Source organism: Caretta caretta, chromosome 8 (genome assembly GCF_965140235.1).
Source record: "Caretta caretta isolate rCarCar2 chromosome 8, rCarCar1.hap1, whole genome shotgun sequence".
Lineage (NCBI taxonomy): Eukaryota > Metazoa > Chordata > Testudines > Cheloniidae > Caretta > Caretta caretta.
In genome coordinates this window covers 23,148,036-23,163,992 of record NC_134213.1, presented here as the reverse complement: position 1 = coordinate 23,163,992, position 15,957 = coordinate 23,148,036, and the positions used below count along the sequence as shown (strand labels likewise).

At 46.1% G+C, this 15,957-nt stretch overlaps 1 protein-coding gene across 1 annotated transcript; it reads left to right on the top strand.

Moving 5' to 3' along the window:
• Window positions 1-1,128: 1,128 nt before the first annotated feature.
• LOC125641659 (myb/SANT-like DNA-binding domain-containing protein 7) lies at window positions 1,129-3,023 on the top strand. Its single transcript, XM_048861931.2, has 2 exons — window positions 1,129-1,860; window positions 2,449-3,023. Exons 1-2 carry the CDS (start codon window positions 1,278-1,280, stop codon window positions 2,532-2,534), a joined length of 669 nt encoding a protein of 222 aa, XP_048717888.2. The 5' UTR covers window positions 1,129-1,277; the 3' UTR covers window positions 2,535-3,023.
• The last annotated feature ends 12,934 nt before the right edge of the window (window positions 3,024-15,957 follow it).

The window sequence follows — 15,957 nt, the reverse complement described above, 5'->3', positions numbered from 1 at the left end:
CAATCAACTCATTCCATTTCCCCTGTGATTCCTCTCCACCTCCCCCCCCCCCACAAGTAAATAAATAGATGCTGGGGCATATAGCGAACTATTAAACCAGCCAGCAGAGCTGGGGCTAAGTTCCACAGACCCCTGGCTCCCAGGCCATCGGCCTTCCCCTCTGCCACAATTAACAGCCCTGCCAAATGAAGTTCTCTTTGTCTGCAGAACAAGCCCCCTGTAGTACATGTTACTCCCCATTGTCCCGCTAATGGGGCGCAGCCATTTCTAGGAGATAGAGGTAGTTCAATAGCCCTGCTTACAAGTCACTTGTTCCTTCTGCTCATTGTGCCACTGTAGTGGCTTTTCTGGTGATACATGTCTGTATAGGTCAGGTCCTGTCTGCTAGGCACTATCTGAATAGGTACTGCTATAATTACTATTATAATAATTCTGGACTAGATCTTCTGCTGGTATAAATCAGCACAGTTCCTTTGAATTCAATGGTGCTAAGTTGGTTTATACCAGCTGAGGTTCTGGCATGCTACAGTTTTAGGAAGGTTGTACGTAGCCCTCTACAATGGGCCTGCTTCTGCAGTTCATATTCAAGTAAAACTCTGATTGACTTCAGAGGGAATTACATGCCTTTAAGAACTGCAGCATCAGGACCAATGTGCTAAACATCACTAATTGAAAGCAGCGCTCTATTTTATGTAGCTCCACTCCAAAAAATGCTCTCTTATAGATCAGAGTCAGATCACTAGTGTTCCTCGTTTGCCTCTCTCTCTACAGTTCACACACACACAGTTCAGAATCCAGTCCTCGCTAAAAGCCAGATTATTCCACCCTCCTCCGTGCTGGAATGTTTATATCAGACAAAGTGAGAGAATTGCTATATCTATTGGGAGGCAGTAATTTACTTCCAAATAATCTCCAGTGAGACTGAGGGTCTACACTAGGACTTTAGGTCGAATTTAGCAGCGTTAAATCGATGTAAACCTGCACCCATCCACACAATGAAGCCCTTTATTTCGACTTAAAGGGCTCTTAAAATCGATTTCCTTACTCCACCCCTGACAAGTGGATTAGCGCTTAAATCGACGTTGCCGGCTCGAATTTGGGGTACTGTGGACACAATTCGATGGTATTGGCCTCCGGGAGCTATCCCAGAGTGCTCCATTATGACCGCTCTGGACAGCACTCTCAACTCAGATGCACTGGCCAGGTAGACAGGAAAAGAACCGCGAACTTTTGAATCTCATTTCCTGTTTGGCCAGCGTCGCAAGCTGCAGGTGACCATGCAGAGCTCATCAGCACAGGTGACCATGATGGAGTCCCAGAATCGCAAAAGAGCTCCAGCATGGACCGAACGGGAGGTACGGGATCTGATCGCTGTTTGGGGAGAGGAATCCGTGCTATCAGAACTCCGTTCCAGTTTTCGAAATGCCAAAACCTTTGTCAAAATCTCCCAGGGCATGAAGGACAGAGGCCATAACAGGGACCCGAAGCAGTGCCGCGTGAAACTGAAGGAGCTGAGGCAAGCCTACCAGAAAACCAGAGAGGCGAACAGCGGCTCTGGGTCAGAGCCCCAAACATGCCGCTTCTATGATGAGCTGCATGCCATTTTAGGGGGTTCAGCCACCACTACCCCAGCCGTGTTGTTTGACTCCTTCAATGGAGATGGAGGCAATACGGAAGCAGGTTTTGGGGACGAAGAAGATGATGATGATGAGGAGGTTGTAGATAGCTCACAACAAGCAAGCGGAGAAACCGGTTTTCCCGACAGCCAGGAACTGTTTCTCACCCTAGACCTGGAGCCAGTACCCCCCGAACCCACCCAAGGCTGCCTCCTGGACCCAGCAGGCGGAGAAGGGACCTCTGGTGAGTGTACCTTTTAAAATACTATACATGGTTTAAAAGCAAGCATGTGAAAGGATTACTTTGCCCTGGCATTTGCGGTTCTCCTAGATGTAGTCCTAAAGCCTTTGCAAAAGGTTTCTGGGGAGGGCAGCCTTATTGCGTCCTTCATGGTAGGACACTTTACCACTCCAGGCCAGTAACACGTACTCGGGAATCATTGTAGAACAAAGCATTGCAGTGTATGTTTGCTGGCATTCAAACAACATCCGTTCTTTATCTCTCTGTGTTATCCTCAGGAGAGTGAGATATAATTCATGGTCACCTGGTTGAAATAGAGTGCTTTTCTTCAGGGGACACTCAGAGGAGCCCATTCCTGCTGGGCTGTTTGCCTGTGGCTAAACAGAAATGTTCCCCGCTGTTAGCCACAGGGAGGGGGGAAGGTTGAGGGGGTAGTCACGCGGTGGGAGGAGGCAAAATGTGACCTTGTAACGAAAGCACATGTGCTATGTATGTAATGTTAACAGCAAGGTTTACCCTGAAAGAGTGTAGCCACTGTTTTATAAAATGTGTCTTTTTAAATACCGCTGTCCCTTTTTTTTTCTCCACCAGCTGCATGTGTTTCAATGATCACAGGATCTTCTCCTTCCCAGAGGCTAGTGAAGCTTAGAAAGAAAAAAAAAATGCACTCGCGATGAAATGTTCTCCGAGCTCATGCTGTCCTCCCACACTGACAGAGCACAGACGAATGCGTGGAGGCAAATAATGTCAGAGTGCAGGAAAGCACAAAATGACCGGGAGGAGAGGTGGCGGGCTGAAGAGAGTAAGTGGCGGGCTGAAGAGAGTAAGTGGCGGGCTGAAGACAGGGCTTAAGCTCAAATGTGGCGGCAGCGTGATGAGAGGAGGCAGGATTCAATGCTGAGGCTGCTGCAGAACCAAACCAGTATGCTCCAGTGTATGGTTGAGCTGCAGCAAAGGCAGCTGGAGCACAGACTGCCACTGCTGCCCCTCTGTAACCAACCGCCCTCCTCCCCAAGTTCCATAGCCTCCACACCCAGACGCCCAAGAATGCGGTGGGGGGGCCTCCGGCCAACCAGCCACTCCACCACAGAGGATTGCCCAAAAAAAAGAAGGCTGTCATTCAATAAATTTTAAAGTTGTAAACTTTTAAAGTGCTGTGCTTAAAGTGCTGTGTGGCATTTTCCTTCCCTCCTCCACCACCCCTCCTGGGCTACCTTGGTAGTCATCCCCCTATTTGTGTGATGAATGAATAAAGAATGCATGAATGTGAAGCAACAATGACTTTATTGCCTCTGCAAGCGGTGATTGAAGGGAGGAGGGACGGGTGGTTAGCTTACAGGGAAGTAGAGTGAACCAAGGGGCGGGGGGTTTCATCAAGGAGAAACAAACAGAACTTTCACACCGTAGCCTGGCCAGTCATGAAACTGGTTTTCAAAGCTTCTCTGATGCGTACCGCGCCCTCCTGTGCTCTTCTAACCGCCCTGGTGTCTGGCTGCGCGTAACCAGCAGCCAGGCGATTTGCCTCAACCTCCCACCCCGCCATAAACGTCTCCCCCTTACTCTCACAGATATTGTGGAGCACACAGCAAGCAGTAATAACAGTGGGAATATTGGTTTCGCTGAGGTCTAAGCGAGTCAGTAAACTGCGCCAGCGCGCCTTTAAACGTCCAAATGCACATTCTACCACCATTCTGCACTTGCTCAGCCTGTAGTTGAACAGCTCCTGACTACTGTCCAGGCTGCCTGTGTACGGCTTCATGAGCCATGGCATTAAGGGGTAGGCTGGGTCCCCAAGGATACATATAGGCATTTCAACATCCCCAACGGTTATTTTCTGGTCTGGGAATAAAGTCCCTTCCTGCAGCTTTTGAAACAGACCAGAGTTCCTGAAGATGCGAGCATCATGCACCTTTCCCGGCCATCCCACGTTGATGTTGGTGAAACGTCCCTTGTGATCCACCAGAGCTTGCAGCACTATCGAAAAGTACCCCTTGCGGTTTATGTACTCGGCGGCTTGGTGCTCCGGTGCCAAGATAGGGATATGGGTTCCGTCTATAGCCCCACCACAGTTAGGGAATCCCATTGCAGCAAAGCCATCCACTATGACCTGCACATTTCCCAGGGTCACTACCCTTGATATCAGCAGATCTTTGATTGCGTGGGCTACTTGCATCACAGCAGCCCCCACAGTAGATTTGCCCACTCCAAATTGATTCCCAACTGACCGGTGGCTGTCTGGCGTTGCAAGCTTCCACAGGGCTATCGCCACTCGCTTCTCAACTGTGAGGGCTGCTCTCATCTTGGTATTCATGCGCCTCAGGGCAGGGGAAAGCAAGTCACAAAGTTCCATGAAAGTGCCCTTACGCATGCGAAAGTTTCGCAGCCACTGGGAATCGTCCCAGACCTGCAACACTATGCGGTCCCACCAGTCTGTGCTTGTTTCCCGAGCCCAGAATCGGCGTTCCACAGCATGAACCTGCCCCATTAGCACCATGATGCACGCATTGGCAGGGCCCATGCTTTCAGAGAAATCTGTGTCCATGTCCTGATCACTCACGTGACCGCGCTGACGTCGCCTCCTCGCCCGGTATCGCTTTGCCAGGTTCTGGTGCTGCATATACTGCTGGATAATGCGTGTGGTGTTTAATGTGCTCCTAATTGCCAAAGTGAGCTGAGCGGCCTCCATGCTTGCCTTGGTATGGCGTCCACACAGAAAAAAGGCGCGGAACGATTGTCTGCCGTTGCTCTGACGGAGGGAGGGGCGACTGGCGACACAGCTTACAGGGTTGGCTTCAGGGAGCTAAAATCAAGAAAGGGGGTGCCCGTACATCAAGGAGTATTTCAGGCAGGACTTCACGGAGGGTTCCAATAAGAAATGGTGCACCTAAGTTACCGTTCTTATTGGAACAAGGAGATTAGCCTGGCCTCTGATTGATACATGGCTAGATTTACCTCGCTGCACCTTCTCTGTGAGTGACTGCAGTGTGACCTAGAGGAATGAGTCCCCTAGACAGGGGAGGAGGCAAATGAGTACAAAACAAATCTGGTCTATTTCTTGTTTTGACCCACTCCATCTATCTTTTACATCTTTGGCTGGCAGCAGACGGTGCAGAAGGACTGCATGCCATCCACATCTCATGGCTGCTCGGCAGAAGATGGTACAGTACGACTGCTAGCCATCCTCATCTCTTGCCTGCCTGGCAGAAGATGGTACAATACGACTACTAGCAATCCTCATCTCTTGCCTGCCTGGCAGAAGATGGTACAGTATGACTGCTAGCAGTCCGTATTGCCTGCCTGCTCACCATAAGACGGTTCAATAGGACTGACTGCAGGACTAAAGAGAATGACCTGGTCAAGTCACTCCAAATTTAGTCCCTGCGCCCATGTCTGCCCAGGCGCTCCCAGCCGACGTGGCCAGGAGCACCTCGGACACGATGAGGACGACTACCAGTCGTATTGCACCATCTGCTGCCAGAAGGCAATGGGTTGCTGCTACTGTGCAGCAAAGCCGTACCGCGTCTGCCAGCACCCAGGAGACATAGGGTGACGGTTACCTGAGCGGGCTCCATGCTTGCCGTGGTATGGCATCTGCACAGGTAACTCAGGAAAAAAGGCGCGAAATGATTGTCTGCCCTTGCTTTCACAGAGGGAGGGAGGGAACGGGGGCCTGACGATACGTACCCAGAACCACCCGCGACAATGTTTTAGCCCCATCAGAGTGCTCCATTGTGACTGCTCTGGACAGCACTCTCAGATGCCCGATTGTTTGCCGTTGCTCTGACGCCGGGAGGGGCGACTGAGGACACGGCTTACAGGGTTGGCTTCAGGGAGCTAAAATCAACAAAGGGGGTGGCTTTACATCAAGGAGTATTTCAGGCAGGACTTCACGGAGGGTTCCAATAAGAAATGGTGCACCTAAGTTATTGTCCTTATTGGAACAAGAAGGTTAGCCTGGCCTCTGATTGATACATGGCTAGATTTACCTCGCTGCACCTTCTCTGTGAGTGACTGCAGCGTGATCTAGAAGAATGAGTCCCCTAGACAGGGGAGGGGGGGAAGCAAATGAGTACAAAACAAATCTGGTCTATTTCTTGTTTTGATCCACTCCATCTATCTTTTACATCTTTGGCTGGCAGCAGAAGGTGCAGAAGGACTGCATGCCATCCACATCTCATGGCTGCTCGGCAGAAGATGGTACAGTACGACTGCTAGCAGTCCGTATCGCCTGCCCGCTCACCATAAGACGGTTCAATAGGACTGACTGCAGGACTAAAGAGAATGACCTGGTCAAGTCACTCCAAATTTAGTCCCTGCGCCCATGTCTGCCCAGGCGCTCCCAGCCGACGTGGCCAGGAGCACCTCGGACATGACGATGACGGCTACCAGTCGTACTGTACCATCTGCTGCCACAAGGCAAGGGGTTGCTGCTACTGTGTAGCAATGCCGTACCGCGTCTGCCAGCACCCAGGAGACATAGGGTGACGGTTACCTGAGCGGGCTCCATGCTTGCAGTGGTATGGCGTCTGCACAGGTAACTCAGGAAAAAAGGCGCGAAATGATTGTCTGCCCTTGCTTTCACGGAGGGAGGGAGGGAACGGGGGCCTGACGATATGTACCCAGAACCACCCGCGACAATGTTTTAACCCCATCAGGCATTGGGATCTCAACCCAGAATTCCAATGGGCAGCGGAGACTGCGGGAACTGTGGGATAGCTACCCACAGTGCAATGCTCCGGAAGTCGACTCTAGCCTCGGTACTGTGGAAGCGCTCCGCCGAGTTAATGCACTTAATGCACTTAGAGCATTTTCTGTGGGGACACACACACTCGAATATATAAAACCGATTTCTAAAAAAACGACTTCTATAAATTCGACCTTATTCCGTAGTGTAGACATACCCTAAGGCGTGACATAGTGTGAGTAATAGGGGCAGAATCTGGCCTTGAATGATTTCTTTACTTTCCTTTTTGCCTTCTATAAATAAACTCTTTGTGCTGGCCTGGCATCTCTTCTCCCTGGAGAAATGGATTGACTAGATGCAGTTTAATTACAGCCCCCACAAGACATGGCTGGGCAGGGAAGGTCATGCTGTTTGGATCTCAGCTTATGCTCAGAAACATCAGGGAAAACGGTTCTTAATAAACACTGATATATACCCAAGCTGTCTGCTGGGAGAGAACCTTTGAACACGGATAGTCATTGGAGCAGTGCAAATGGAAGGGTCCCAGTGAATGAAAGCAGGAGTCACGGATTGTCTCTCAGCTCAGACTGAACATTCTCACAGCAGCAAGTGTGTGCCTGTAGCATTTGTACAGATGATACATAGCAAAGAGTAGCTGGCAGGCTGTTCACATCATTTCTGTGTCACAAGAAATAATGTGGGGGGAAGAAAACGCAAGAAAAGAGCTTCTCTTTCCATTCTCAGATGCTTACCCTGAAAATAAGACTGTAGTGTTGGCTCACAAAATTAGTGTGCGAGTCTGAAAGTAACACCAGAATCACTGCTGCTGTGCTCTAATGTGATTTCCAGCTGAGAATGCTGATAAATTCCAAGTGCTGAAAGAAAGTAACAGAAATGTCTCAGATGTTGTCGGTAGCTACCGGTGTGGTGCTCTGCTCTTGTTCGATGATAATACTCGTCGGCTGCGTGTGTGTTCCCTCTGTGTGCTGCCCCAGCTCTGCGCAGATAGCTGACACAGCAGACACCGAGAGAAGCCCCAAAGACCACAAACTCTAGTAAGGTACAAAGGCACCGGGCCAGGTTTATTGTCAAACAAAGCACAGTAATAATTTCCTATAGACTCTACAGGGCATACTACGAATATGTGCCCCCTGGCAATGGACACAGCTCAGTCAGTGGCGGGACACTCCAATGCCCCCTAGGCTGGACAAAGATATGCGCTCCGGGACCTATTTTTATAAAGTTGCAGGACAGATTACTCATCCCTACTGACGTATTGAGGTACAGTCCCTTGACTCATTAGGGTGCTGTCTCCCCTTTGATCATGTTGGTTCAAACAAACAGATCTGTCCATCATGCTGTTCCTTGTTATCTCTGTGATGTGTCCTCATATCGGGATGTCCAGGTGCCATCTTGGCATATGTTCCTCTTATTACTACTTATATCATTAGCGCGTGCTTTCTAGGAGCCCTTTTCTTGCCAAGTTCTGCAGTTAGGGCCTGCCTCTGGCTCACAGCCCACCTTTGCTTAGCAATGCCTGGAAGTACTTTGGTTCAGGCTTTAGGCCTCAGACCAGGCCTCTAATACAAGGTTTATGTTTCAGGGCCTCTTACTACATCAGATAATATAACACCACAAGTGAGGTGGTTGTCATCAGAGCCCTCTTTTCAATGCTAAAAGTAGTTTGTCTCCCTTTGATGTGTTCTTTGAGGTGCGGCTGGTTTGGATTTCTTGGTGTGCTGTGCACCCCGCTCAAAGACCTGTGAACTTGGAAGCTCATATTTATCAGCACCTCCTAGACAATACATTACTGAAGAATACAAAAGTATGTATTTTATGATTACACCACAGACAACTACAATGCTGTGGTGATGTCTGCTTGCTTTCTTCGGGGCTTCCCATAAGATGTGATACTTATCCAAGTCCTCTTTCCAGTAAGCGCATCTCCTGAGTTAAAGCAATGCTCATCACCAGCCAGAGTCCTCTTTGGAGATCCCCTTTGGTAAAACGGCAGCCTGTAAACATGCAGAACTGCTGGGAGAGGCAATGTCTCTGAATAAGTCTTTAACTCACAGCCAGAACGTGAGACAACACAGAATTCCTCTGGCATATTCTCAAGTCCTACTGTTTCTATGGATCCAGCTTCCCTGATTTTATATGACAAACACTTCAGACCTATTTCTAATTTCCAGTCTGGTGCATAAGTGGTTTCTAGAATGTTCAGCCATAATCTTATTTGTAGCCAGACCTCTGTGAAAGTATCAGCTTTTTAAAAATGAGACAGGATTTTTTTTTAAAAATGGAAATTATGAATGCTGTCAATCATGTTATAAAAGAAGGTGAGTGTGGAATATAATTTTTCAACAACAAGAATGTTTCCACATAGAAAGCTATGCAGACATGTTTTTCTGGGCTGTGTCTATTTTGGCGGTTGTTTCTGGAGTGACAAAGCTTCACTTTCTCACCTATTATTGTTTGTATTCTGGTGGTTTTTAAAGGACTCTCAACCAAGATCAAGGCCCCATTACACTATGCACTCTACACACGTATTATAAGAAGCAGTCTTACCCCAGATAGCTGCCAAGCTAAACAAACAAGACAGACAGAGGGTGAGAGAAAGGAAATATTACTATCCCCACTTCACAGATGGAAAACTGAGAGCCAGAGAAGTTAAGGGACTTGCCAAAGGTCACACAAGAAATCTGTTGCAAAGTTGGGAACTGAAACCAGGTTTCCTGAGTCCCAGGCTAGGACTTTACCCACATAGCCGAACTTCCAAAGTAGAAATGGAGTTTGCTCTTTATTTTCATGCTTTATATTTATTTATCAAATATGCCCAATTACTTCTCACAAGAAAGGCCTTCTCAGTATAAATGACTCCCAACTCATCCATTCCACCCTGTGGCAAAATGCTCAGAAGAAGATGACCTTTCACCATGGCCCCAAAGCTCAACCAACTCTGGCTTTATTGGGCGAGTTAGGCAGGTGAATTCCAGAATCCAAGATCTTCTGATGAGCATGTCCCAGTCCCAATCCCAATCCCCATATCTTTAAGTCTAGGAATGGTTGCATCATCTGTCTTCACAGAGGTGCCAGCTCAGCCACAGCATGCCACGGGAAGGGTCTGTCATGGGGTGCTCTACTCACCACTGGATCGCCTCTTCGTGGCCACAGCTAGGGATTAGCTCTGCCAATCTGATTCCCCTTCCTGCAGATGTTCTCTCTCTCTCAGGACTCAACTGGTCCCTCTTTAGGGTTTGGGCTCTCTGGCCTACTCACTGTAGTTTTCACCTTCTAGGGCCGGGCGTGTGGGAGGGTTGAGTACCAAAGCCTCACTGCACCCACTGTCCCGGGCCAGACACCCTCTTCTCCAGGTTCCAGCCTAGGGACCCTACAACCAGTCACTAAGGTCTGCCCTGTCCCACACCTTACTGCTATTTCCCTGGACTGCTTCCTTTGTTGCCTTTATCAAGTTCCTCCTCAACCGTCCTCAAGGTATGTGCTTCTCTCTAGGCCAAGCTCCATGCTCTCCCTAGCCTCTAAGAGAATGACTGCAGGCCTCCTCCCTGCCACCCCTTTCTGCCCTTAGCTCCCTGGCTTTACACAAGCCCCACCTGTTATTGTCAAAGTGAGCTTAATCTTTTAAGTAGTCCTCACTGTTCCCTGGTTCCTCCTCCAGATGCAGGTTAATTGGCCCACCTAGGCACCTTAACACTTTCGGGGCAGGTGTGGGATCCACAGCCCATTGCAGGGCTTCTGTCTGGCCCTGAAGGCCACAGTGTGATGGGCCAAGTTTGGCCAAGGCAGAAGTCAGAGGTCCACATTTGCACAGAACAAGTGGGCCCAGTAACCTATACACCTCGAATGGAAGGGCTGCAACTAATAGGCTAGAAAAGAAACTATGGAGGAGCTTCAGAGCAGCTTCACACCTAGCCCTGGGTTGAGGAAGAATGGATTTCACCTTTCCAACTGCTCCATATTCTCCCTGTATAGACCCCAAATACTCACCAAATAGATTTTATGACAGCTGTCTTCATTATCCCCATCCCATCCTTAAATTTACACCCATACTTAACCAAATCCTTAACCAAATCAAATCCTCACCTGGTGTCAAATCTACACAGTTCCATTGATTTAAATGAAGCTACTCTGATTTACATTAGCTGAGGATCTGGCCACATATATCTTTTTCACATGCATCTGTCTGCTCTGAATTAGATATAAGACCCCTCTTCTCCCTCACAGAACACAAAACATGAATTACCTGTTTTTTTAAAACTATTATACAAAATTGTGTATTGTGTCTGCAGGAGCCAGGCACCAGAGACTGAGTCTATAAGGAATCCCATAGTCAACTTTTTGCCAAAAAGAATAACATAGAGTAATCCCTTTTATTGGTAACAGACAGTGCAGCTCAAACAACAAAGGGATGAGGAAAAGCCTCTTCAGAAATGTAGAGCGTGAGATCTATTAATGCTGGGTGGAAGTCTCAGGGAAAAGATGGACAAGAAACATGAGTTTGTTGCAAAGACTAAGGTACACAGTTCAGGTTTATTTTGTTTATTAAACTGTTTAGGATATAGAAAAGTTGAAGTGGATAAACATTTTCCTTCCCCAAAGCCCGCTGTCCTCTTTAGAACTGGGTGGAAAATGTTGAGGAAAAAGTAGGGCTGTCAAGCAATTAAAAAAATTAATCGCAATTAATCGCGCTGCTAAACAGCATTTATTTAAACCATTTATTTTAAATATTTTTGGATGTTTACTACATTTTAAAATATATTAATTTCAATTACAACACAGAATATAAAGTGTACAGTGCTCACTATATATTTCAATTTACCTCATACAAGTACTGTAGCGCAATCGCTTTATCATGAAAGTTGAACTTACAAATGTAGAATTATGTACAAAAAATGCATTAAAAATAGAACAATGTAAAACTTTAGAGCCTACAAGTCCACTCAGTCCTACTTCTTGGTCAGCCAGTCATTCAGACAAACAAGATTAGTTACAATTTGCAGGAGATAATGCTGCCTGCTTCTTGTTTACAATGTCACCTGAAAGTGAGAACAGGTGTTTGCATGGCACTGTTGTAGCTGGCGTTGCAAGATATTTACCTGCCAGATGTGCTAAAGATTTATATGTCTCTTCATGATTCAACTACCATTCCAGAAGATATGCGTCCATGCTGATGACGGGTTCTGCTTGATAATGATCCAAAGCAATGCAGACTGATGCATGTTCATTTTCATCATCTGAGTCAGATGCCACCAGCAGAAGGTTGTTTTTCTTTTTTGGTGGTTTGGGTTCTGTAGTTTCTGCATCAGAGTGTTGCTCTTTTAAGACTTCTAAAAGCATACTCCATACCTCATCCCTCTCAGATTTTGGACGGCACTTCAGATTCTTAAACCTTGGGTTGAGTGCTGTAGCTATTTTTAGAAATCTCATATTGGTACCTTCTTTGTGTTTTGTCAAGTCTGCTGTGAAAGTGTTTTTAAAACGAACATGTGCTGGGTCATCATCCGAGATTGCAATAAAATGAAATATATGCAGAATGAGGGTAAAACAGAGCAGGAGACATACTATACTCCTTGGGGGGAGAATTGTCACAAATTTAATTGATGCATTATTTTTTTAAATGAGCATCACCAGCATGGAAGCATGTCCTCTGGAATGGTGACCGAAGCATGAAGGGATGAAGGGATACGATGAAGGGATACGATGTTTAGCATATCTGGCATGTAAATACCTTGCAATACCGGCTACAATAGTGCCATGTGAACACCTGTTCTCACTTTCAGGTGATACTGTAAATAAGAAGCAGGCAGCAGTATCTCCCATCAACTTAAACAAACTTGTTTGTCTTAGCGATTGGTAGCATAAGAAGCAGGACTGAGTTGACTTGTGGGCTCTAAAGTTTTACACTGTTTTGTTTTTGAGTGCAGTTATATAACCAAAAAAAGTCTGCATTTGTAAGTTACACTTTCCCAATAAAGAGATTGCACTTCAGTACTTGTATGAGGTGAACTGAAAAATAGTATTTCTTTTATTTATCATTTTTACAGTGCATATATTTGTAATCAAAAATAATAATATAAAGTGAGCACTGTGCACTTTGTATTCTGTGTTGTAATTGAAATCAATATTGAAAATGTAGTAAAACATCCAAAAGTATTTCATAAATTTCAATTGGTATTCTATTCAAAATTTAATTTTTTAAATTGCGATCAATTTTTTTGAGTTAATCGCGTGAGTTAACTGCGATTAATTGACAGCCCTACGAAAAAGCAGTGTCAGTGAAATATTGAAACTTTATTTCACAAACATTGTCACTTCCTTTTTCTGTTTTCCAACTACTCAAGCCCATAAGACCAGAAATTACTGGTGGGGGAGAGGATATAAAAAACATAGTCATGGCCTACATTTTTAAAAAGTAACTAGTGATTTCAGATCCCCAACTTGAAGTGCATTATAAGGGCCTAATTTTTAGAGAGTGGATGCTCAGCACTGTCTCAAAGTCAGGCCCCCAAATAAGGTGTCTCAAGTTGGGTACCCAGAAACTGAGGCGCCTAGAATCAACAGCCATTTCTGAAAAGCTAGGCACAGCCTTTTATAATTGTGAGTACACCATTATGTATGCAAAAATGTATGTATATATTTTGCATGTGCAATTACCGTGTTTGTGCAATTGCAGTAACTACCTAGAGAAATGATTAGTTTGTGCATATAGGCCCCATTTTAGAACAGCACTAAAATTCATTCATATTCAGCATAGAATTTAAGCATATGCTAAAGATGAGCATGTGCTTAAATGCTACCCAGAAAAGGGCTGCACTCCTGAACAGAGGTCATAATTACTGCAACAGGACTCACAAATGCCATAATTGTACATACACTTGCATGAAGTATTTAGTATTCTAAAACTCTGGTCCATTCGTTCTTCTCTAAGTACTGGTTTGAGTGTGGCTCAAGTCAGTAGACAGATTGTTGAGTGCATGATGTGAAATGAGCTGGTATTTTTAATCTAGGGCCTTGTTTGGAGGATGTCATCACAATTGCCAATTTATTGGCAGTATCACTGGAGATACCTAAGGTTGAATGGAAGTGGAGACCGAACTACCACTGTACACCTAGGAGCAGGCTGGAGCTACATTAACATGGTGAGGCGAATAAACTACAAATGCTCATTTTGTACTTATTTTGCTGGCACAGGACTTCAGTCTCTAGGGCTGTTGGTCATGAACACCAAATTTACTTTAATTAAATCCATTCCACAAAAAGAATACTTCACCATGAAATAAAAATCTAGAAATGAAAGGATGAACAACCTAAAGTCAGAAAAGCAAATGTAGCTTGCCCTATTGAGTTGGTCTTTGCCATTTCTCATGTATGGTGTATCTACACTGCAAATGAAGGTGTGTCTGTAGCGCAGGCATGACTACCCACAGTAGCTTTAATCCATCTGGCACTGGTAACACTTGCAGTGAAGATGTGGCAGCATGGGCTTCAGCATGGGCTAGCTGCCCTAGTACAAGCCCACAGGGAATCATAGAATCATAGAATATCAGGGTTGGAAGGGACCCCAGAAGGTCATCTAGTCCAACCCCCTGCTCGAAGCAGGACCAATTCCCAGTTAAATCATCCCAGCCAGGGCTTTGTCAAGCCTGACCTTAAAAACCTCTAAGGAAGGAGATTCTACCACCTCCCTAGGTAACGCATTCCAGTGTTTCACCACCCTCTTAGTGAAAAAGTTTTTCCTAATATCCAATCTAAACCTCCCCCACTGCAGCTTGAGACCATTACTCCTCGTTCTGTCATCTGCTACCATTGAGAACAGTCTAGAGCCATCCTCTTTGGAACCCCCTTTCAGGTAGTTGAAAGCAGCTATCAAATCCCCCCTCATTCTTCTCTTCTGCAGGCTAAACAATCCCAGCTCCCTCAGCCTCTCCTCATAACTCCTAGTACATACTTGGGTTGCTTGCCCATGCTGAAGTCTGGGCTGCCATGTCTTCAATGCTATTGTTACCTGTTCTAGCGAGATTAAAGCAGGGCTAGCCTTAGCATGAGGTGAACTGAGGCGGCTGCAGTCACGAGTGAAAGAAGAAAACACCCCTCTGGGGCAGCATTAAGAAAAAGTAAGAAAGCAAAGGAAGCTTTTCTATCTAAGCAGGAAGAAGCCCTCCTGAGATACGTAGACACAAATGTTCACGGTGAGCCTTCCAGCCCCAGTGAGGATGTGCGTGGTGAGGAGATGCCTGATCTTCCAGTTAGTCAGAGTGCAGGTGACCTGGCAGCTACTGCAGCATCCATTCTCCATCTCAAATGGATGCAACCATGCACATTCCTGAAGAAAAGTATAGGTCAGAGAAGAGTGTGGTGGAGGCGCAAGAAACAGCTGCTGCTGAGTCTAGTTCCTTAAATCTAGATGATCCAGGACTGTGGACCCACTCGAGCAGTAGCCTGAGGGACTTCCTTGTACTGCATGGGCCACAGCAAGTGAAAAACTCCATGTTCCCCAAAGACAATGAAAACAGAAGTTTCCATCCAACACATTACTGGCGTGAAATCCCCAATGGTGAAAGTGGAGAGGCCATGACTTATGTACTCAAAAACCCAGAATGCTGCATACTGTTTTTGTTGCAAACTCTTCCAGTCTAATGTTCCAGCCACATTGGTTCTACAGGAACAAAGGACTGGAAAAATCTGGCTAGAAATCTAGCATGCCATGAGAAGGCAGCAAATCACCAGAGAGCATTCCATAGGTGGAAAGAGCTTGAGATAAAAGGTTAAAGGCCACCATAGATGATCAGAATTAAGAGAAGATTGCACTGGCAAAATGTTCTGAAAAGGCTCGTTGCCATTGTGAGAATGCTTGCTACCCAAAACCTAGCACTGCGTGGCACTTCAGATCAGCTGTAACTGCCAAACAATGGAAACTTCCTTAAAATTGTGGAGCTGTTGGCTGAGTTTGATGCTGTACTCCAGGAGCATCTAAGAAGAGTCACCACCCAAGAAATGTACACACACCACTACCTTGGAAAAACAATTCAAAATGAGATCATACAGTTACTGGCAACAAAAGTCAAACAGAAGATTGTGGCAGATCTGAAGTCAGCAAGATATTACTCTGTTATTCTGGACTGCACACCTGACATCAGCCATACAGAATAAAATGACTTTAATGGTGCGTTTTGTAACAACAGAACCAAGTGAAAACGTCCCTGCAATGGTGACTGTCAGAGAGCATTTTCTAGAATTTATTGACATTGATGATACTACAGGAGCTGGTATGAAAAATGTGCTTCTTAAAAAGCTGGAAGATATGGGAATTGCGATAGCTGACATGAGAGGTCAGGGCTATGATAATGGTGCCAACATGAGAGGAAAGAACAGAGGAGTGCAGACATGGATCCGAG